At 45.2% G+C, this 24733-nt stretch overlaps 2 protein-coding genes across 2 annotated transcripts in view; both read left to right on the top strand.

Annotated features, from left to right (window-relative positions):
* The window catches only part of LOC309808805 (forkhead-associated domain-containing protein 1-like), a gene marked incomplete at its 5' end in the record, with an annotated part of 205828 nt that overhangs the window by 149508 nt on the left and 31587 nt on the right, over positions 1-24733 (top strand). The gene's annotated exons all lie outside the window — the stretch shown is intronic.
* Positions 1-24733, top strand: part of LOC309807969 (forkhead-associated domain-containing protein 1-like) — a gene marked incomplete at its 3' end in the record, with an annotated part of 96680 nt that overhangs the window by 48614 nt on the left and 23333 nt on the right. Inside the window, exons 5-10 of the mRNA XM_082627980.1 lie at positions 425-534; positions 3624-3860; positions 16010-16133; positions 19796-19926; positions 22183-22272; positions 23287-23391. Coding sequence (XP_082484106.1) covers positions 425-534; positions 3624-3860; positions 16010-16133; positions 19796-19926; positions 22183-22272; positions 23287-23391 — 797 coding nt within the window. The remainder of the gene's footprint in view (positions 1-424; positions 535-3623; positions 3861-16009; positions 16134-19795; positions 19927-22182; positions 22273-23286; positions 23392-24733) is intronic.

Raw genomic sequence — 24733 nt, 5'->3', positions numbered from 1 at the left:
GTTGCAATAAAACTTTATTTACAAAAATAGGCAGAAGGCCAGATTTGGCCGCAGGGCCATAGTTTGCCAACCCCTGCTCTATATCATTATTCTATTTAATCTCCAGATAGCCCTTTATAGCAGAGACTATCAGTGATCCTAAATTATGTATGTGGAAACTAAGGCTTAGAAAGAGCAAATGACTTGCCCAAGGTCATCAGCTCTTATGCAGCATAGAAAAAAGTCTGGAAAGAGACACACCACAGTGCATCAGTGCAGTTAATGCTGGGGAAGAGAAATGAGGCAGCTCTTACCCTTTCCTGTCCTCCTGTAATGCTTTCAGTGCATAAGTCTCATGAATGTGAAGGTTAATCTGAAAATATTTTTTAAGACTTTGGGGAAACTCACAGTCTCCTCTGCATTCTCTGTTGATCTTGTGTGTTAGTGTGGACCAACGCGGCGGAACTGTCGGAACAATCAGTGGCCGAGGAAATTCCTGGGGCAGAGCCCTACAGAGAAATTTTTGTGGACCAGGACCTGGCCCAGTACGATAAGGTGAGGGGTCTCGGGGAAGCACAGAGCTACAGCAGCAAGAGGGACCATGGAGAGATTGCCACTGCCTCTTGTTCTCTGTGTCTCAAGGACTGTCCCTTTTTCCTACTTCCAAGAAACCACCTCTTCCTCCCAAGACATTCAGCCAGGTTTGGCCACTGCTCATTTTATCCCAAATAACATCTACAACTACAAGGTACTGAGCACCTACTGTGTGCTGGGCCATGTCCTGTGCACTTGACATTTATTAGCTCGTTAATCTTCACCATCTTCAAACTAGATTTTATCAGCCTCACTTTGCAGATGAGGAAACTGAAGCTCAGAGAGGTTCAGTGATGTGTTCACGGCTGCCCAATGCAAGGAGCAGTGTTAGGATTCAAAGCGAGGTCTGGTTAGCTTCTCAGCGGGTACTTCTAACTCCCACACAGTAATCACTTGGTCAACCTTCAGTGATGGAACAGTGACGCAAAAACACGTTCCTAGCAGGAGGAATTGAGCCCTGAAGTCAGGGAGGCCTGGGCCAAGAGACTCGTTAAAGAACCAGAGAGGTTTAAAGCAGGGATGCGAGCAGAACAGGAGGATTCAAGCCATCCTGGGAAGGGCCCAGGTCAATTTCTCCCCACTTAGACACGACTCGAAAGTTACTCTAAAAGAAGCAGTCTATAGTATCTCGCTTTCCTTCAGGGCCAGGGCCTGCTCCTGCAGCAATTCTCAGAGTTTGTGAGGAGGAGACCTACCTGGGGTTCTTGTCAGACATGGAAATCCAAACCTTCAGGAGGCAGGGGGTTCCAACCAGGCATCCTGGGACCAGACTCTGAAAAATGTTGCAGAAAGGCGAGAAGCCACACTCAGATTCTGTATTTATCACTGTGTAACAAGCCATCCCAAAACTTAGCGGCTTCAAACAGCAATTCATTATTCCCCAGAATCTATGGGTTGACCTGGAAGGTTCCTTTGCTCGCGTCCCCTGGCCTCACTCATGCGGCCTCAGTCAGCCTCTGGCTTGGCCAGTTTGGTGGTCGGTCTCCATTGGCCTCCTTCCCACATCTAGGGCCTCAGCCAGGACGCCTGGACTGGTGCGCCCCTTTGTGCATGTGGTTTTTCATCACAGCACGGTGGTCTCGGGGTTCCCAGGGGGCCAGAGCAGAAGCTGCACAGCCTGTAAGAACTTGCCTGGAGATCATGCAGCATCACTTCCACTCCATTCCATTGGTTAAAGCAAGTCACGGGGCCAGCCCAGACTAGAGGGTGGGGAAATAGACTGGATGGCAAAACTGCAAAGTATTTGTTGCCATTTTTCAACCTGCCTCAATTTTAACTCGGAAATATAGTGCAACCACTATAATTTTTTCTATTTATAGAAAATGTTTATAAGCCATTTATCATTTTTTCTATTTATAATAGAAAGAATTCTTTCTCTTTATAAGTCGTTTATACCCTGACTTGCCAGGACTCCTTCAAGTGACAATAAACAAATTAGCTTGAGGGGGAGCATTGATTAGCTCAACTTATTGGAAAATTTAAAGGGCCACTAGCTTCAGGTATGGCTAGATCCAGGAGCTTGAATAATGTCATCAGAACACCTCCCCACTACCAACCTCTCCCCTCTGTTTCCCTCAGAGTCTGGCTTTCTACATAAGGCTGGCTTTGTGCGTCAGAAAAGACAAACTCAGGCAAACAAGCCTACATATTTAAAGTTTATGATCCAAAAGAAGGCAAGATCCTCTCCCTCTGTAATCGATGTGTGAAATCTCTGATTGACCAGCTTGGGCCACATGCACATGGGGAGGTGGGACAGGAAGGAGCAGGGCACATGACTGACAATCCTACCCAGACCCCATGGAAGGAGGAACGCTCCCTCCAGAAGGGCAAAGGGACCCTCAGCAGGAAAGCAGAACCCACAGCTGTCCACTGCCCTCTGCAAACTTCTTATATTCCAGCACTGGCACGGGGCCTGGCACTTAGTTGCTGCCCGATGAATGTTTGTTGCATGAAAAATGAATAAGCACCTGGTTGATCATAACAGGGTGAAACAGGGGAAACTGCCCAGGAGTAGGGAATATGTCTGATGCTCTCTCTTGAAGTTTTGCCACCAACTTTCACAAGGACCCAAAGGAAGGCCCCTGGCAGCAGCTGGCAATGTCAGACAGGCTTTCTCATGAGCAAGACCCTGTCCTTCCCCAGGTCACGGAACTAGCAGGTCGTGAGCCTGACTGGACGGCTCTCCTGGGAATGAGCTGGCCCAGAAATTGCCCGTTTACCTCCTCCTATGACTGCTTTGGAAAAGGCCTCTGGGGAATTTTTTCTTCTTCTTCTTCTTCTTCTTCAGTTTTTCTGACATTTTATTGATAACGTCTGGTGAGAAGTTTGGGGGAATTTTTTTTTCCTTTTTTGGAAAACCTAACCAATTCTTTGGCTGCAGAGCTTTTTCACTGGAGAGATGGAGGACAGGGTGAATTATACCTGTGGGTACAGTCTACCAGCAATTTTGTTTTTCCAGCCGAAAGTTTACATGAGCCCATGCAAATAAATCACTATTCCTGTCTCATTTACTTTCCAGATTGAGTTACCTGGAAAAAATTCATACATGAATAGCCAAAAGAGGCAGGAAATATTAGAAGAGAGGAAAGGGAAAACAAATAGTTCAGAATGTTTTAAGTTAAAACAAATAACCCTCATTATAGGCAGAAAGTGGTCAAAGAGAATGTTGTTTTCCTAAGTACCTTTCCTAGGTCCCCAGTGTGCTAGGCTGTATATTATAAATGAAATCATTCTAAGTAAACTTTCTAGCAACAAATGTTCCCAAGTGGGATGGTTGTTCTTAATATGAAAGTCTAATTCTCGGGGAAAGGAAAGTGAGGTACAGACATCCATTACAGGAGTCTATATACAAGTACATCATTTTAACCCAATTCTTGTCTCTATGAGATTTTCCAAGTGACAGAGATAGCCTTGAAAGTCTGCTTTTTCCCTCCCTGCCTGCCCTCACCTTCCCAAAGAATGATACCATATTTTTCCTGTCTTTCTTTAAATGGGCTCAGCCTTACATCCAGACCCACACCTAGTAAATTTCCCATCTGTCCTCCACCCAGGATGAAATAATTCTGCTGCTGGGAAAAGAAGTCAGCCGTCTCTCCGATTTTGAACTTGAATCTAAATACAAAGACACCGTGATAGCAAGCCTGCAGAACCAAGTGGCCAACCTGAGCCAGAAGCTGTTGGAAACAGCCACCTCCAGGCAGAAGGAGAGGGTGATCCCGCCCAAGTTTCAGGTTCTGCATGAAGAGGACAATGCCCAACAGAGAGAGATCCAGAGCTTGAAAAACCAGGTAGGGCTCAGAGACAAGTGGGTCGGGGCCTTGGGGTCACAACACAGGGTGACAGCTCTCAGGTAGAGCCTGGGGGGAGCCACCCGGGTAGTTAGAAATGGGCAGTGAGCACAGCATGGTGAAGAGTGCAGATCCAGGGAGTGGAGGGTTGGCAAGTTTCTAGCCTTGTAAGAACAATATTAGATTTGATTAAGTGCCTACCATGTTCAGGCCCCGGTGCAGGTGCTTTGGGTGCATTAGCTTATTTATTTATTTATTTACTTATTTAATGTATTTATTTATGGCTGCATTGGGTCTTCGTTGCTGTGCACGGGCTTTCTCTAGTTGCAGTGAGTAGGGGCTACTCTTCACTGCGGTGCGTGGGCTTCTCATTTCAGTGGCTTCTCTTGCTGCAGACCATGGGCTCTAGGCACGTGGGCTTCAGTAGTTGCAGCATGAGGGCTTCAGTAGCTGTGGCTCGCGGACTCTAGAGTGCAGGCTCAGTAGTTGTGGCCCACGGGCATAGTTTCTCCACAGCATGTGGGATCTTCCTGGACCAGGGCTCGAACTCGTGTCCCCTGCATTGGCAGGCAGATTCTTAACCACTGCACCATGAGGGAAGTCCCCTCATTAGCTATTTAAACCTCAGTCTTCTGGCAGATGCCATTCTACAGATGAGGAGACTGAGGCACGCTCAGAGATGCCCAGGAGCTTGTTACAGCTTGCACAGCAAGTGAGAGGCAGTGATGTGATTTGGGCTCAGCTCTGCCACCTTGTACACCTCATGCTTTCACACCCACTTTGCATTTCCACCCAACTCCTGTCGCTTCAGTGACCACTTCTCACACCCACCCGGACCCAGCCAGAAAGAGCTGGAGATGGGGAGAAGGAACCCCACAGTGTTCCAAACACTGAGGCCTTTATCAAACCCTGAAGGCAGCTGCTGGTTCATTTATAGGGAATTTCACCAAAAATTCTCCACCCAGAATGTTTGGATTTACCAGTCAACTTCCTTCCTCCTGAAACTAAATCCAAAAAAAAAAAAAAAAAAAAAATTTAAGTTTTAAAGAACTACTTTAAAATTGGCCACTGATCTTGTTCATAAATTATATCTCAACAAAGTTGATAAAAAAGCAATTGGAAATTGATGAATTTTGGCCTCAGTGCATAATTCTGCTTAAAACCGTAGTCAGATTTGGTTCAACATGGTGGAGTAGAAGGACATGTTCTCACTCCCTCTTTCGAGAACACTGGAATCACAACTAACTGCTGAACAATCATCGACAGGAAGACACTGGAGCTCACCAAAAAGATACCCCACATGCAAAGACAAAGGAGAAGGCGCAAAGAGACAGTAGGAGGGGCGCAATCCCCATAAAATCAAATCCCATAACTGCTGGGTGGGTGACTCACAAACTGGAGAACACTTATACCACAGAAGTCCACCCACTGGAGTGAAGGTTCTGAGCTCAACATCGGGCTTCCCAACCTGGGGGTCTGGCAATGGGAGGAGGAATTCCTAGAGACTCAGACTTTGAAGGCTAGTGGGATTTGATTGCAGGACTTTGGCAGGACTGGGGGAAAGAGAGATTCCACTCTTGGAGGGCACACACAAAGTAGTGTGTGCATTGGGACCCAGGGGAAGGAGCAGTGGCCCCATAGGAGACTGAACCAGACCTACCTGCTAGTTTTGGAGGGTCTCCTGCAGAGGCGGGGGGCAGCTGTGGCTCACCAAGGGACAAGGACACTGGCAGCAGAAGTTCTGGGAAGTATTCCTTGGCATGAGCCCTCCCAGAGTATGCCATTAACCCCACCAAAGAGCCCGGGTAGGCTCCAGTGTTGGGTCACCTCAGGCCAAACAACTAACAGGGAGGGAAACCAACCCACCCATCAGCAGACAAGCAGATTAAAGTTTTACTGAGCTCTGCCCACCATTGCAAGAGCCAGCTCTACCCAGCACCAGTCCCTCCCATCAGGAAACTTCCACAAGCCTCTTAGATAGCCTCATCCACCAGAGGGCAGACAGCAGCAGCAAGAAGAACTACAATCCTGCAGCCTGTGGAACAAAAACCATATCCACAGAAAGACAGCGAAGATGAAAAGGCAGAGGGCTATGTAACAGATGAAGGAACAAGATAAAACCCCAGAAAAACAACTAAATGAAATGGAGAGAGGCAATCTTCCAGAAAAAGAATTCAGAATAATGATAGTGAAGATGATCCTGGACCTCAGAAAAAGAATGGAGGCAAAGATCCAGAAGATGCAAGAAACGTTTAACAAAGATCTAGAAGAATTCAAGAACAAACAAACAGAGATGAAGAATACAATAACTGAAAAAAAATACACTAGAAGGAATCAATAGAATAACTGGGGCAAAAGAACGGATAAGTGACCTGGAATACAGAATGGTGGAATTCACTGCTGCGGAACAGAATAAAGATAAAAGAATGAAAAGAAATGAAGACAGCTTAAGAGACCTCGGGGACAACATTAAACACAACAACGTTCACATTATACGGGTCCCAGAAGGAGAAGAGAGAGAGACAGGACCCGAGAAGATATTGAAGAGATTATAGTCAAAAACTTCCCTAACATCGGAAAGGAAATAGCCACCCAAGTCCAGGAAGCACAGAGAGTCCCATACAGGAGAAACCCAAGGAGAAACACACCGAGACACATAGTAATCAACTTGGCAAAAATTAAAGAAAAATTATTGACAGCAGCAAGGGAAAAATGACAAATAACATACAAGGGAACTCCCAGAAGGTTACCAGCTGATTTCTCAGCAGAAAGTCTACAAGCCAGAAGGGAGTGGCATGATATACTTAAAGTGATGAAAGGGAAGAACCTACAACCAAGATTACTCTACCCAGCAAGGATCTCATTCAGATTCGATGGAGAAATCAAAAGCTTGACAGACAAGCAAAAGATAAGAGAATTGAGCACCACCAAACCAGCTCTACAACAAATGTTAAAGGAACTTCTGTAAGTGGGAAACACAAGAGAAGAAAAGGACCTACAAAAACAAACCCAAAACAATTAAGAAAATGGTCATAGGAACATACATATCGATAATTACCTTAAACGCGAATGGATTAAATGCTCCAACCAAAAGACACAGGGTTGCTGAAAGGATACAAAAACAAGAACCATCTATATGCTGTCTCCAGGCGACCCACTTCAGACCTAGGGACACATACAGACTGAAAGTGAGGGGATGGAAAAAGATATTCCATGCAAATGGAAATCAAAGGAAAGCTGGAGTAGCAATACTCATATCAGATAAATTAGACTTTAAAATAAAGAATGTTACAAGAGACAAGGAAGGACACTACGTAATGATCAAGGGATCAATCCAAGAGGAAGATATAACAATTATAAATATATATGCACCCAGCATAGGAGCACCTCAATACATAAGGCAACTGCTAACAGCTCTAAAAGAGGAAATCAACAGTAACACAATAATAGTGGGGGACTTGAACACCTCACTTACACCAATGGACAGATCATCCAAAGAGAAAATTAATAAGGAAACACAAGCTTTAAATGACACAATAGATCAGATAGATTTAATTGATATTTGTAGGACATTCCGTCCAAAAACAGCGGATTGCACTTTCTTCTCAAGTGCGCATGGAACATTTTCCAGGATAGATCACGTCTTGGGTCAAAAATCAAGCCTCAGGAAATTTAAGAAAATTAAAATCATATCAAGCATCTTTTCTGACCACAACGCTATGAGATTAGAAATGAATTACAGGGAAAAACCTGTAAAAAACACAAACACACGGAGGCTAAACAGTACGTTACTAAATAACCAAGAGATCACTGAAGAAATCAAAGAGGAAATCAAAAAATACCTTGAGACAAATGACAATGAAAACACGACGATCCAAAACCTATGGGATGCAGCAAAAGCATCCCATAGTTTTAGAGGGAAGTTTATAGCTATAGAAGCCCACCTCAAGAAACAAGAAAAATCTCAAATAAACAATCTAACGTTACACCTAAAGGAACTAGAGAAAGAAGAACAAACAAAACCCAAAGTGAGCAGAAGGAAAGAAATCATAAAGATCAGAGCAGAAATAAATGAAATAGAAACAAAGAAAACAATAGCAAAGATCAATAAAACTAAAAGCTGGTTCTTTGAGAAGTTAAACAAAATTGATAAACCATTATCCAGACTCAACAAGAAAAAGAGGGAGAGGACTCAAATCAATAAAATTAGAAAGGAAAAAGAAGTTACAACAGACACCGCAGAAATACAAAGCATCCTAAGAGACAACTACAAGCAACTCTATGCCAATAAAATGGACAACCTAGAAGACATGAACAAATTCTTAGAAAGTTATAACCTTTCAAGACTGAACCAGGAAGAAATAGAAAATATGAACAGACCAATCACAAGTAATGGAATTGAAACTGTGATTAAAAATCTTCCAACAAACAGAAGTCCAGGACCAGAAGGCTTCACAGGTGAATTCTATCAAACATTTAGAGACGAGCTAACACCCATCCTTCTCAAACTCTTCCAAAAAATTGCAGAGGAAGGAACACTCCCAAACTCATTCTCTGAGGCCACCATCACCCTGATACCAAAACCAGACAAAGATACTACAAAAAAAGAAAATTACAGACCAATATCACTGATGAATATAGATGCAAAAATCTTCAACAAAATACTAGCAAACAGAATTCAACAACACATGAAAAGGATCATACACCATGATCAAGTGGGATTTACCCCAGAGAGGCAAGGATTCTTCAATATATGCAAATCAATCAATGTGATACACGATATTAACAAATTGAAAAAGAAAAACCATATGATCATCTCAATGGATGCAGAAAACACTTTTGACAAAATTCAACACTGATTTATGATAAAAACTCTCCAGAAAGTGGGCATAGAGGGCCTACTTCAACATTCTAAAGGCCATATATGACAAAGCCACAGCAAACATCATTCTCAATGGTGAAAAACTGAAAGCATTTCCTCTAAGATCAGGAACAAGACAAGGATGTCCACTCTCACTACTATTCTTCAACATAGTTTTGGAAGTCCTAGCCACAGCAATCAGTGAAGAAAAAGCAATAAAAGGAATCCTAATTGAAAAAGAAGAAGTAAAACTGTCACTGTTTGCAGATGACAGGATACTCTACAGAGAGAATCCTAAAGATGGCACCAGAAAACTACTAGAGCTAATCAGTGAACTTGGTCAAGTTGCAGGACACAAAATGAATGCACAGAAATCTCTTGCATTCCTATACACTAATGATGAAAAATCTGAAAGAGAAATTAAGGAAACACTCCCATGTACCACTGCAACCAAAAAATACAATAGCTAGGAATAAACCTACCTAGGGAGACAAAGACCTGTATGCAGAAAACTGTAAGACACTGATGAAAGAAATTAAAGATGATAGCAACAGATGGAGAGATATACCACGTTCTTGGATTGGAAGAATCAATATTGTGAAAATGGCTATACTACCCAAAGCAATCTACAGATTCAATGCAATCCCTATCAAATTACCAATGGCATTTTTTACAGAACTGGAACAAAAAAGCTTAAAATTTGTGTGGAGACACAAAAGACCCCGAATAGCCAAATCAGTCTTGAGGGGAAAAAACGGAGATGGAGGAATCAGACTCCCTAAATTCAGCCTATACTACAAAGCCACAGTAATCAAGACAATATGGTACTGGCACAAAAACAGAAATATAGGTCAATGGAACTGGATAGAAAGCCCAGAGATAAACCCACGCACCTATGGTCAACTAATCTATGACAAAGGAGGCAAGGATATACAGTGGAGAAAAGACAGTCTCTTCAATAAGTGGTGCTGGGAAAACTGGACAGCTACATGTAAAAGAATGAAATTAGAACACTCCCTAACGCCATACACAAAAATAAACTCAAAATGGATTAGAGACCTAAATGTAAGACCAGACACTATAAAATTCTTAGAGGAAAACATAGGAAGAACACTCTTCGACATAAATCACAGCAAGATATTTTTTGATCCACTTCCTAGAGTAATGGAAATAAATACCAAAATAAACAAATGGGACCTAATGAAACTTCAAAGCTTTTGCACAGCAAAGGAAACCATAAACAAGATGAAGAGACAACCCTCAGAATGGGAGAAAATATTTGCAAAGGAAGCAACTGACAAATGATTAATTTCCAAAATATATAAACAGCTCATGCAGCTCAATATTAAAAAAACAAACAACCCAATCCAAAAATGGGCAGAAAACCTAAATAGACATTTCTCCAAAGAAGATATACCGCTGGCCAAGAAGCACATGAAAAGCTGCTCAACATCATTAATTATTAGAGAAATGCAAATCAAAACTACAATGAGGTATCACCTCACACCAGTTAGAATGGGCATCATCAGAAAATCTACAAACAACAAATGCTGGAGACGGTGTGGAGAAAAGGGGACCGTCTTGCACTGTTGGTGGGAATGTAAATTGATACAGCCACTATGGAGAACAGTATGGAGGTTCCTTACAAAACTAAAAATAGAATTACCATAGGACCCAGCAATCCCACTACTGGGCATATACCCAGTGAAAACCATAATTCAAAAAGCCACATGCACCCCAATGTTCATTGCAGTACTATTTACAATAGCCAGATCATGGAAGCAACCTAAATGCCCATCAACAGACGAATGGTTAAAGAGGAAATGGTACATATGTACAATGGAATATTACTCAGCCATAAAAAGGAACAAAATTGGGTTATTTGTAGAGACGTGGATGCATCTAGAGACTGCCATACAGAGTGAAGTAAGTCAGAAAGAGAAGAACAAATATCATATATTAACACATATATTTGGAACCTAGAAAAATGGTAAAGATGAACCAGTTTGCAGAGCAGAAATGGAGACACACATGTAGAGAACAAACGTATGGACACCAAGGGGGGAAAACGGCAGGGGGTGGGGATGGTGGTATGATGAATTGAGAGATTGGGATTTACATGTATACACTGATGTGTATAAAATGGGTGACTAATAAGAAAAGTATAAATAAATAAATAAACATTTAAAAAAAAGAGAGAGAGAAAAAAAAAAACCGTAGTCAGTGCTTGGGGGCCTTTGTTCTCTTGTGCTCTGTTTACTGTCTTTCCCTTCTGTAACCGATTCTAGGTACACAGTTTCAGTCCTAGAAATGGTGCTCTAGAAAGGACACAGATTGTGTATGGTGAACCTAGGAGATTCTAGCAGGAAACTGTAAGCTCCATGAAGGCAAAGGTTGGGCGCAGTAACCTTCTAGAACTCTGTTAGGACTGTGGCTGTTTGTTTGTTCTTTATTCATCCATCCATCCATCCGTCCATTAATCCAAAGAAATATTTTGGGGGGCCTATCCTGTGCCATGCCCTCTTCCAGGCTCTGAGAATTCAGCAGAGAACAAGACAGACATGATCCTTCCCCCTGTTATGCTCTAGTGAGGGAGACAGAAAAAACAAGTCAACAAATACATGCTCTAATATTTAAATGAACTAATGACTCTCCTTCAAACCTGGTTTTGAAAAAACAATGAAAGTAACAGGTCCTGTAGGAATTATTAGTGCAAACAGCTACCTTGACATGTAGCTGACACATTAATGAGCATCTTTTTCTTGAACTGAACCCAATTTTGCTGAAATATTCCTTTCAGTTATTCTCCCATTTCAGAGCTTTCCTGAGAAAATGACATGTCTTTTTCAGGTACATGGACGAGGCTGAATTATTCCCACATACCTTTTTTTTTTTTTTTTTGGCCGTACCACGCACCTTGCAGGATCTTAGTTCCCTGACCAGGGATCAAACCCAGGCCTCCAGCGGTGGAAGCACAGAGTCCTAACCACTGGACTGCCAGGGAATTCCCCACATACCTTTTTTTAAATAATTGAAATATATTTGACATAGAATATTATATAATTTCCACATAGCTTTGAATATCAGCCGGTCCCAATTTGAGTTTTATTTAAAGTGGCTGCCGATATCTGGGGGAAAAAATGTTTTTTTACAAAGAAATTATCTAGAAATAATTACACTGATGCATCATGCTGTTGCCGCCCCTACCCCTGGAGCTTCACTTATAACTGAAGAAGAATATTTTATAGCAAGGCATATATGAACCAGAGGCTCCATTGGTTTGAACTCAAATCGAGTTTCATCCACTGACATTTTAGTTTCTTAAGTATTCTACTGCCTGCAGAGCATTCCACCAGAAGTGTAAGCCACATGGCAGGTTGATTTATGGTTCTGATTACTTTATGTGTTTTCCCTGGTCCCCGAAGGTGTGTGCATAATGATTTGCTCTCAGAGATCTTCGATCCGCTACAATATCACTAGAAAATTCTTACCTCCATGTGCTCTTATACGCCTGTGCTAATTAGAAGCCAAATTATCATCCTGAAACAATCACTCCTCCTAGCACTCTTAACTTTCTTATGATTCAGTGCCCATTTTATTACACAGCTTAACAGACATTAAACATCTTGGAATTTATGCCATTACAAACAATATGGATATTTACTTTGATAGTAAAAGTATCAAAGAGGTTTGAAGACTCTTTGGAGTTTTCCAGCAATCCGAAATCCTAAAACTCTGACACTCAGATTGAAATATTTTCAATCTGTCAAAACCACTGGAGTCTTAGAGGGGAACGTATGTTTTCCCTTCTGGAAGTTTGTCTCTGTGTGTTCTATCTCTGGTATCATGCAAATAAAAGCATTAAGCTGAGAAGAGCTTACAAACACTTTCAGTGTTCCAAGGACCTTTTATGGAAAAGTTGTATTTCCCCCCAACAGAGAAAAGTAAGATGTGAAAGAATTTTTTCACTCAAAGTTTCCAAAGCACAAACATGCAAAAGTATAGCCTTGGGGAGAGTGGGGGTCAGAGTGGCCTGTGTCCCCGCAACTTCTAGCATAGACCCCCCCCAATAATGTCTCAGGTGCCCCAGGGAAAAAGTAAGTGTAACTGCCCCAAATGTCCTAGACTCTGAACCATGATGGTGTATGAAACGAGTCAGAAAACTTGTGAGACCTTGACGTATCTGTTAATTCTACCAGAGTAATAATGACAAGATTTCCAAGGACACAAACCAAGACCAAAGGCTGTGAGCGCCATCTGGTGGCCATATCAGCACGCCCGAACTCCATTACCTGGGCATGCCCAGCACCTCCCCCCAATGTTTTTTTTTTTTTTTTTTTAGTGTGATGCCCGCAACCTGGTCTGATGGTAAACAGGGAAATTCCTGTATTTCTTCTTTTGGAGGGATTATTTTTATTTAAGATACTGAATCTCTATTTACTCTTATAACAGTTATTTTTAATTTAATGCACGTTTTTAAGTTTAAAAAGGGAGCTGCTTCTACGAAAAATGCTAAGAAATTATAGTGGGGCTAGCCAAGAGACATGGGGAAAATAGTGAAAGTGGTATATGAATGACTGAAGTTTAGGAACTCTCTTTGGGTGGGGTTGCTAGATAAAGTAAGGACACCCAGTTAAATTTGAATTTTAGAATTTCGTTTTAGTGTGTGTCCCAAATATTGCATGGGACACATTTGCACTAAAATATTATTCATTATCTGAAATCCTATTTTAAGTGAACATCCTTTTTTCCTCCCCTAAATCTGGCAACCTTACCTTAGGAGAACAAAGAAATTGCACCCAGGACTTCCCTGGTGGCACAGTGGTTAGGGATCCGCCTGCCAGTGCAGGGGACACGGGCTCGAGCCCTGGTCCGGGAAGATCCCACATGCCGCGGAGCATCTAAGCCCGTGCGCCACAACTACTGAGTCCCTCGTGCCACAACTACTGAAGCCCGTGTGCTTAGAGCCCATGCTCTGCAACAAGAGAAGCCGCTGCAATAAGCCTGTGCACCGCAACAAAGACCCAACGCAACCAAAAATAAATAAATTTATTTTTAAAAAATAAATTTATAATATAATAAATTTATTTTCTTTTTAAAAAAGAAAAGAAATTGCACCCTTCTCCTTGTCACTTCCATTTTGATCTATCAGAATAAGCTAGTGGGGCTTCCCTTGTGGTGCAGTGGTTGAGAGTCCGCTTGCCGATGCAGGGGACGCAGGTTCGTGCCCCGGTTCGGGAAGATCCCACATGCCGCAGAGCGGCTGGGCCCGTGGGCCATGGCCGCTGAGCCTGTGCCCCACAACGGGAGAGGCCACAACAGTGAGAGGCCCGCGTACAGCAAAAAAAAAAAAAAGAAAAGCAAAACAAGCTAGCTCTTGTCCTGTCTACGGATTGCGTGGCATTTATGCCCCAGTAAACAGGTCCCTGTGTTAGTACTGAGGCCTGACATCTGAAAAATCACAGGGCAAAGGCCCACAGTGCACCTTGAGGTGGGAAAGTCCGGGCCACTCAGAACAAGCAGTCTGGCCACATCAGACCGAGAGGGAGGGGGTTCTGGGCCCAGCTCTCTTTCCCGGCCTCTCGGGTACCTGCTCTGTGGAGGCCGAGGCCTGGCAGCTACTTTCGGGCCCTTACCAACATTGCATTTGATGGAGAGCCTTCCGCACCCCACGTGTAGACCTAGACCCCTGGAGAGGGACCGGCCCTTGAGGGGGCTCTGATCCATGGATTTAGAGGGTGCTCACAGCAGCCATAGATAGAGCCGGCCTGTGGTGCTCCCACCCACGATTCCTGTATTTCCTCTTTTTTTTTTTTTTTTTTTTCTTTTTGTGGTACGCATGCCTCTCACTGTTGTGGTCTCTCCCAGTGCGGAGCACAGGCTCCGGACGCGCAGGCTCAGGGGCCATGGCTACGGGCCCAGCCGCTCCACGGCATGTGGGATCTTCCCAGACCGGGACATGAACACGTGTCCCCTGCATCGGCAGGCAGACTCTCAACCACTGCACCACCAAGGAAGCCCTTGTATTTCCTCTTAATAACAACCACACTGGCGTTTAAGTGAGCCTGGCAAGGCTTAAAAATGCACACATAAAGATTACCAACTACCTTCCCCAGAGACGCACGAGGGAAGCTGAAGCTAAAACACCCCGTGAGGGCTTACCTGGTGGCGCAGTGGTTGAGAGTCCGCCTGCCGATGCAGGGGACATGGGTTCGTGCCCCGGTCCGGGAAGATCCCACATGCCATGGAGCGGCTGGGCCCGTGAGCCATGGCCGCTGAGCCTGCGCGTCCGGAGCCTGTGCTCCACAAAGGGAGAGGCCACAACAGTGAGAGGCCCGCGTGCCGCAAAAAAAAAAAAAAGAAAACAAAAAAAACACCCCGTGGTAGGTAGAGGAGAGGACCGTCACAGCTCATCCCCCTGTGCCGTGTGCCAGGCTTGATCTGAGCACTTGTACACATGCTAACTTATTAAAATACTTCTAACGATCCTATCAGGTTGGGACTACCATCACCCCACGTACAGACTGAACAAAAGGAAACAGTACATGGTGTCCTGCTTGTGTTCCCAAAGCCCGTTAACTGGCAGAGACAGGACTTGAAGGCCACAGTCCGGCTCCCGAGTCCATGCCTTGCTTTACAGCCTCCAACTTCTCACGCTCATTCCTAGAGCCACCTGGGAAGGAGGAACCAGGCAACTAAAGACTGGGTTTGAATCAGACTCCACGTCTGACCAGCCGCGTGATCCCGAGCAGGGGGCCTCGCCTCTCTGAGTCTCAACCTGGCTCCCTTGCAAAATGGGCACATTAATGGGAACGTCAGCCTTCAGCAACGCTGTGACGAGTATCAGTGTAGAATGTGTGAACGGGCTCTGTAAACTCTGGAGTGTTCTGTGAGGTATAAACTACCCTCTATTCTCATTAGAGGGAATTCATTTCATAACCTGCTCCCGGCTCTTGAACTTTGCTGTGCATCCAGTCAGTGCTGGATGATCTGGAACCAACAGCTGGTCTATTTATGGCTGAAAACCCACAGGTCATAGGAAGACAGCAGCACCCGAGCCCCTGGGTGGCCACAAAGATAAGGTCCGTGTCTCGAGGACCGATGACATGGTGGTCACTGAAGGAACAGGCCCCCTCCTGCCCCTTCCACTAGTGACAACGGAAAACCTTGGTTTCCCCAACACCCCGATCCAAGATCAACCCGACTCTTTGCCCAACGTTGGAGAAGTACCGGCGTGTCCTGCAGGCCTGGCTGGCCCCCTCTGACTGTGTGTTGCCTCCTTCCACAGATCAGTGCCCTACAGCAAGGCTACAACCAGGTGCTGTGCCAGACCCTGTCTGAGAGAAACTTAGAAATCACCTCCCTGAAGCACGAGGCCGAGAACTTAAGGAGGGAGACCGCCATCACGTCAGGTGAGGCCCTTCTGCATTCAGGCCCCAGAGCTTCTGCCCTCCCCCTGCAGACATCACCAGTCAACCAGCGCACCTGTGCCCGTGACCTGGGTGCAGCCTCAGGGATCACCCGTGTCGGTGCATTAGAGTTCTCCCTCAGTGTAGGTTTCTTGCCACCCAGTTCCGAGGGCAGGGCCTGGTAAATATTTGAGAGAATGGTATCTCTTGGCTACAAGGTCTCCTGAGCACTGGCCCCACCAGGGAGAACACAGGTCGCCTTGTGGCTTGGGTGGTTCCACAAAGCAGCGTGAGTGCAAACTAGAGCGTGGACAAACTGGGGTCACTCCTTTAAGGCACCCATGGTCTCACCCATTTCAGCCGAGTGCACCTGGGCCCAAGGGAAACCATTTTCTAATTTTATCAGAGGTGGTTGCCTGATAAAGGGCTTGGGTTGGGAGAGGGGCAGCCAACGCACAGCTGTGGCTGAGCTTTGATTCCCTGGATTCCTTCATTGCTTCCACATGTTTCTTGAGCTCCTACTAGGTGTCAGGCCCCGTTCCAGGCTCCGGGGAGGGAGAGCCAAAAAAGACAGTCAGATTCCTGTACTCACAGATTTGGGAGGGGTTGACAGACAATAAAAGTAAAGGGATGAATAAACAAGCCCACTTCAGAGAGCAGTGGTGCTGTGGAGAAAATAAACTGTGTGTCGTGGTGGCCAGCGCTTCAAGGGGGGAGGCCAAGGGGGACCAGCTTAGTGGGTGTGCAACCATGGAACTCAGGTGGGACTTGAACCCGTGGGCTGGGACTCGAACCCACTCAGAACCCACTATCTTTTAATCGAGATCACGCATCTGGTCTCGGGACTTAATAAAGCTCAGGTTCTTTATGTCTCATGCAGAAAGAATTCAGTGAGAGACAAAGTAAGAAGTGGATTTCTTTAGAGAGAAACACACTCCACAGACAGAGTGTGGGCCATTTCAGAAGGCTAGAGACCCCCAAATATGGGGCAGTTAGTTTTTATGGGCTGGGTAATTTTATAGGCTAATGAGTTGGAGGATTGGGATAACTCTAATATTTTGGGGAAGGGGCGGGGATTTCCAGGAATTGGGCCAACACCCACTTTTTTTTTTTTTTCCTGTACGCGGGCCTCTCACAGTTGTGGCCTCTCCCATTGCGGAGCACAGGCTCCGGACATGCAGGCTCAGCAGCCATGGCTCACGGGCCCAGCCGCTACGCGGCATGTGGGATCTTCCCGGACCGGGGCACGAACCCGTGTCCCCTGCATCGGCAGGCGGACTCTCAACCACCGCGCCACCAGGGAAGCCCCACCACCCACTTTTTGACCTTTATGGTCAGCCTCAGAACAGTCCTGGTGCTGATGGGTGTGTCATTTCGCTCATGTGTTACAATGAGCCTGTAATGGGGCTCCAGTTCCCCTGGAAGTCGAATCTTACGCCCCCTTGGACCTAGCCGATTCTAACCAGTTCATGTTGTATCCTCCACCGCTATGTCCTTCTTTTAGAGAGGACCTGTTTCAGGTGGGCAAGGACAAGCCAAGGGCAAGCGAGCCTGCGTGGAGTGAACAGGGGATTGTGGGGCTGGGCAGGGTCGGGGGGGTCTGGGTTTTTATTCCAAGGGTGTTGGGAATCCAGTGGAGGTTTTTAAGCAGAAACTGACATGTCTAGAGACCTGAAGAGGTTGGGGCCACTCACAGACGAGGGGAGAAAGAGAAGCAGGTGACAGGGAGGAGGCAGTGAGCCTCGCAGGGGCACATCACTCTGAAAGCAGCCAGTGCGTAGCAGGAAACATGCCCACAGCTGTAGAAGCCAGGCATAGCATTGAGTCGCACGTGAATCCCCATCTCTGTATGAATCTGTGCTTTTCTTCTGCCTCACTCTTCAACTTAATCACACCCACACCCACCCCCTGCTGCCCCCAGGTCTCTGCTTATGCTCCTCCCTCACTTGGGATGTCCTCAGATATTTTCTGAGCACCTCCCCCAGGCTAGGTGCTGTTCTGGGCACCAGGAATGGAAGGATGAACTCGCTGGTCCTCACCTTCCTCCCGTATGTCGGCCAGTGAAACCTCATCCAAGCATCAAGCCTGTCTCAGATCCCACCTTCTCCAGTCAGGGAGTCGGACAGGCCTGGGTTGGGATAACGCTTGAGATGGGCTGGACCCACTCAAAGTGTGGCAAGCCCCAGAGGGATTTCCAAGTAACTGAACTCTGTCCTGGAGGCAAAGCTCATTTTTAAACTGAAATTCTGGAGCATTTTGTGCTTTATTTCATAGACATTCTTGATTGATACCTACCACTAAAACTGGGCCTGATGTTCTTTCAAGAAAAGAACCGTAGGAGATAACCCAATACCACTGCATTTATGCACCCTTCTTCCCACTTTTATTCAAAATGATACTACAATGCAAGAGGGAAGAGATATGGGGAGATATGTATATGCATAACTGATTCACTTGGTTATAAAGCAGAAACTAAAACACCATTGTAAAGCAATTATACTCCAATAAAGATGTTAAAAAAATGATACTACAGTAATGGAGGAGTTATCTATTGCTGCATAACAAGTTACCCCAAAATGTAATGGATAAAACCCCAACCAATATTTATTATCTCCTCCAGTTTCTGTAGTTCAGGAATTTGAGCAGGGGGTGACTTAGTTCTCATGAGTTGCAGGCAAGATGTCGGCTGGGGCATCAGTCATGTCATCTAAAGCCTCGGGGGGAGCCGGAGGATCCCCCTTCAGAATGGCTGCTCATGTGGCTATTGGCTGGAGGCCTTAGTCCCTCAGCACACATGCTTCTCTCTAGGGCTGCTTGAGTGTCGTCACGACACAGCAGTTGGCTTCCCCCAGAGTGAGTGATTGGAGAGAGAGCAAAGAGGAGGCCACAGTGTCTTTTATGACCCAGCCTGAGAGGAAACAGTCCGTCATTTCCACAGTATCATATTGGTGACCCATGGCAGCCCTATTCAGGGTGGGAGGGGCTAACCAGGGCATGAATTCTAGGTGGTAGGGATCATTGGGGCCATTTTGGAAGCTGGCTCCTGAGAAAAATAATAGGCGCCATGTAACAAACATAATTTAGCCACTTTGTGTTCTTGGGGCATACCGTCTCATTTGACCCTTACAATAACTCTGTGTGGGACAGACAGTGGGAGGTGAAATAGCTTGTCCAAGACCACGAAGCTAACAAGTGGTAGAGAGGGGTCCAAACTCAGAGGACTGAGAAACCAACCACCCACCCCATCAATAGTGTCCAGCAGTGCCCTCTGCCACACGCCCGTCTCCTGGCCTCTGGAGAAGAATTCCTGGACCTTCCCTGTGCTGGGCCTTTGTTCCCCAGGCCCATGGTGTGGCCTCTCCTCCCAGCTTTGCCTGGCCTGTGCCCACAAGAGGCCCCCAAAGGCTTCTCCTCTCGCTGGTGCTGACTGCCCCTCATTCTCACTGAAGCCTCAAACCCTGTTCCATGGACTTCGCTCTCATTCCCATTCCTGCTCTGGGACCCTTGGAAAAAGCCTCCCCAATTGTAGGCAGGCAGCGGTGGTGGCCTGGGCTTGGAAGGTCTTTTCCGAACATTGGCTGACAGCCATGGTGTTGCCAATAATCCTTCCTGCCTCTTTGACCTCCATGAGTCTTTTGTTTTGGTTTGGTTTGGTTCTTTTACAGAGATGGTGTCATCTTTGCAAAGAGACGCGTTAGTAAAGGATGGTCAAGTTCAACAATTACAACAGGAGGTGAATCAACTGAAAAGTGAGAACAAAGAAAAGGATCACCAGCTCGAAGCCCTCAGCTCCAGAGTGAGTGTCGGGTCATCAGCAAATTGTAGCTGCAAAAAGCAGACACAGTGGAGTCACATGACACACGGTGGTGAGATGAGGCCAGTGCCCAAGGACACAGGGAGGGTAGCTGCTGGGCAGGTGGCCAAGTTCTCTGAAGCCTTTCAAAGGACAGCATGTATGTGGCTCAGAATAAGCATAATAGATTTTAAAATCCAGCAAACATTTTCTAACCCCTATTATAAATGAGTTTGTTTAATCCCAGCAACAAACCCACCTATGAGCATATACTGCCATTGCAAAGTTTAACATTAAGCAGAATACGATCTCCCTGTGAGCACGGATGACCACACGGCTGCATCGTGGTCCCAGCACCGCTGGTTCTCATAACTGTCTTCACAGCAGAACGTCTGAAGATCCAGATGCAAACACGCAGACGCTCATTCCTTCCTTAGACTTTAGTGTGTGGAATGTCTCTATGGAAGATGAACGTGGTAGGCAAGCAAAGAGCTTTTTACATGTAACTTTGACTATTTGCAAATCTTGCCTTCAATGCTAACTTTAGAATCCTGACTCTATAGGATAAGATTTCTCAGTATTTGCATGATGTGCCTGTTTCTGTGAGTCAAGGTAAAACCTCAAAGCTTTCATCTCAGGTGGCAACTCAGAGATTCCCAGAGGCTACCCGATAGCTAGGTCTGCATGGGGGTGGGGTCAGAACAGATCTTGAGGTTCCAAGGAAAAGGCACAGTAAGTAATACCTGGTACGTAGTACCATACCCAGTTTGGAGCTGGTGAAAGGCACTGCACGAGCTTTGGGATCAGACAGACCAGGGTCCCACCCCAGAGCTTTCTTTTATTGTAACTTATTTGGCCTCCATTTCCCCATGTGTGAAATGGGGATGACAAAATCGTTTTCCAAGAAGTGGGAGGCTGGTTTTAGTTGTGCTCTTCTGCCTCTGCCCTGGGTTGGCTGCCTGGCCAAGCCCTCTGCATTCGTTTCTCCCAAGCAGACTGTCTTCCCAGGCATGTGCTATAGCTGTTTAATGTGGGGTGTGTGTGTGTGTGTGTGTGTGTGTGTGTGTGTGTGTGTTGGTGATGGGAAGGGGATGCAGAGCTGGTGCTAAGTAGAAGGAATCTGCAAAGACAGCACCTGCTTGGCTTTTCTACCTCCTGAAGTGCATTTGGATGATTTATGTCCCCATTTCCCCTTCCTCGTTGACCTTGGAATGAGGTCCCTTCTCCTCTAGACTGTGCTGGCCAATAGCACAAGGGCTCGTCACCACCAAGGATACTGCTCTTGTGAACATTTGAGATGCCTTTTTTTTAATGACATATATCATGTGTGTTAATTTTAGAAAAATAAGTAGATGACATTGAGAACAAAAAATAAAAAGAGAGGAGAGGAAATGCTACCTTGAGAAATCAGTGTTAATATTTTCATGTATGTTCTTCCAGTCTTGTTTCTATATATTGCCTAGAAATCAATCAATCAATCATTTTATAGTGAATTTATACTATGCACATTTTTTAAATTTTTAAATACTTATTATTTTTCCATTCTAATAAATCAACGCTCTTATCATTCGTCTTAAAAGCTACATACTTTCTCCTGGATGTACCCAGTGTTATAAAGTGGTCTGCTGTTCTAAACAACACTTGGGTTGTTTCCTCTTTTTTTTTTTTCTTCCACTGTTACTGACAATTCTGTGAAGAGCATCCTTGAAACTACAGATTTACTTATTTCTCCAGTCATTGTCCTTAAGGTACATTCCTAAAGTGGGAATTGCTGGGTCAAAAGAAGGCACATCCATGCCTACGCCCTTAATGCCTGTTGCCAAGCCGCCCTCAGGCAAGACAGCTCCGTTTACCCCTCCACACCAGTCGGGGCAGTTGTGTCTTTGAGATGCAACCTGCACAAGAGCCCTAAGATGGACCCCAGCTCACTGCCTCGGCCCCCTCCACCCTCACCGTTCACAGCGTGAAAACATCCCAATTCCTGCACCCTAAGTCCCCAGACTCTACAAAGCTGGATTTCCCCTGCAGTGAAGTTTGCTGGCTTTTGAAGAGGAATTTAGACGCTCTATTCCTCAGAACTCATGAGAGGGGTGAACTGGGAACGACTGCAGGATCCCGTGCTCCCATCACACAAATGGTCTCGCCTCTCAGAATTCAGAGGTGTGATTGCGTTATACAGCAGGAAACACTCCTGGGCGTGAACACAATTACTTGGGACCCCCAGCCAAGCCCCCGTGGCCTTGTCCTTTTTCTCCACAGTGCTCAGTGCTGAAAGAAGAGTTACAGAAGGAAGATGCCCAGAAGGAGAAGTGGGAAGCCCAAGAGAAAGAGTTAAAACTCTGCAAAACCGTGCGTTGAACCTCCTGACCCCTAGGTGTCCACTGAAAGCCTAGATTGGGGCCTTGAGGGTTTTGGAGGGGTTCCTTGGCCCGTTAGCTAGCACAAGCTCTGGGGCTTTCTGGGTGTTTGTGTGTTAATGCTTTGATTTGCTAGCCTCAAAGAGATGGGTGAAAAGACCATGGAAAACACACTCTCCCCAGATTTTCTGGGCAGTTGGCTCAAGGCCCCTCATCAGTTTTCCCCTGGGGAAAGGGATGGGAGGTGGCCACCATATGCTGCTAGAAATTCACCGTGGTCCCTACCCCTGGACTTGTGATGCCCAGACTTTCATGATCCACTGTCACAAGTTTTATCACAGCCCTGAGCACTGTTATTAACACAACTCTTCTTGAAGTATTTTTACTTAAATACATTCAATTTTACAACAATTCATAAAAACAAAATAAAAAGCAAATGTATCACTGGCCTTGTATGGAAGGTGAACATAAAAATGAATACAATGAAAAGATGACCACTCAATGTAAATGTTCACCCCCTGTACCGGCCCGAACCCTCGTGCACATCACCAGGCATACGTTTTCCATCCGTTGGGAAGCCCGGTGCCTGGGACAGGGGGAGGAGACGTGTGTTCTTCTCTCTGGCAGGAGCACACTTCTCTGCCTCAAATGAGAAAAAAGAAAAATGTCATTGTTCTTTTCTTCCAAACTGTGCCCATTGTGTCTTCCAAACAGCCCTTATTTAGATTGAACTCAAAAATATACCCCAAGGAAAGAGATTCTAATGAGTGGATAGGTATCTTGTACTGTTTAATCCAGGATCCATGCTGATCTTCAAAAGAAACTCAAATTTTCCCTCACCCAGCCCTTTCATTTCATCCGTTGAAAGAAAGTCTACTTTGCCTCAAATACCTGGAATTGTCCCCCAAGGGAAGGAATGAAGCGAATCCCAGACTAGGTTTCTGCCTTACTGAACCGGATGAAATGAGTTGTGAAGTTGACTTCCCTGTTGTTGGAACTCTTTCAGCAAATCCATGACATGGAAAAAGAAATGAGGAAGCTCAGGGTGGAGCTGAAAAGGAGCAGTACCGAGCAGAGCCTGATCTCTATGACGCTGTGGGAAAAGAGCAAGGTATGGCAGGGACAGGTCGGCCTGGGAACCACTCTGGGGCCAGCACTCCACCTGCATCATCTCTGTTCATCCTCACAATGACCCCATGCGGTCTATACTGGTATTATCCCCACTTTACAGTCGGGAAAACTGAGGCTCACAGAGGTGAAGGAAGTTATCCAAGTTCACTTGCATAAAGTAGTTGTGGCAGAACTTGAATCCAGGTCTGCCTGACTCCAAAGCTCCTGTGTGTAACCACTACCCTAGACTGCCTTCAAATCTTAATTGTGAAATTATCTAAGAAAGAATTGATCCATTAAATCAAGTTTGCCAATGATGTTGTTCCAACTTAAATTCTCATATTGATTTTTTTTGTCTTTTTGTTCCATCATTGAGAATGTTTTTAAAAATCTCAACATGTTTGTAATTTGTGTGTTTCTTATTTTAATATGAATGATGTTTGCTTTATATATTTTGAGGCTGTGTTACTAGGTGCATATAAATTTAGGATCCTAATACTTCCTGTAGAGCAAAACTTTAGATCATCATGAAATGTCCCTTTTCATCTCTAGTAGTGTTTCTCCCTTAACGTCTCCTTTGTCATTTAGGTTCACCACTGGCTTTCTGTTGGTTAGAGTTTTCATACCTTATCTTTTTCATACGTTCTCTGTCAATTTTTGTCTTAAGTTTTAGACATATGCCTTCAAATAGCGTATCATTTTTACAAAATCCAGTTTGACCATCTTTGACTTTTAGTCCATTTATATTATGTAATTACTCGTGTACTGGGATTTAAATCTACCTTCTTGCTCAATACCAGATGTACCATCTGTGGTATGTTCCTTTTTCTCTCCTTTCTTGCCTCCTTCTGAGTGGATGGTTTTCTCTTATTCCACTTTCCCCCTCTATTAGCTTGGAAATATTTCACTTTTTTACTATTCTTTTAGTCATAGTAAGACAATAGCATTCATCCTTGACTCACCAAAATCACACATTAATTAAGTTTTTCACTCTTCTACTATTCTCTTAGTAGTCATCCTGAAGACTATAAAGTGCATTCTTTTTTTTTTTTTTCGGTACGCGGGCCTCTCACTGTTATGGCCTCTTCCGTTGTGGAGCACAGGCTCTGGACGCACAGGCTCAGTGGCCATGGCTCACAGGCCCAGCCGCTCTGCGGCATGTGGGATCCTCCTGGACCAGGACACGAACCCATGTCCCCTGCATCGGCAGGCAGACTCTCAACCGCTGCGCCACCAGGGAAGCCCTGCATTCTTAACTTACCAAGAGGCAATAGTAGTTGATAATGATGCCCTTCTCCTTGACAGTGCAATGAGTTTCAAACACCTTAACTTCACTTACCCCC

This window comes from Mesoplodon mirus, assembly GCF_964341445.2.
Source record: "Mesoplodon mirus genome assembly, chromosome: 7".
Taxonomy (NCBI): domain Eukaryota; kingdom Metazoa; phylum Chordata; class Mammalia; order Artiodactyla; family Ziphiidae; genus Mesoplodon; species Mesoplodon mirus.
Note: the sequence above shows the minus strand (reverse complement) of the source record. Positions and strands in the feature narration are given on the sequence as shown.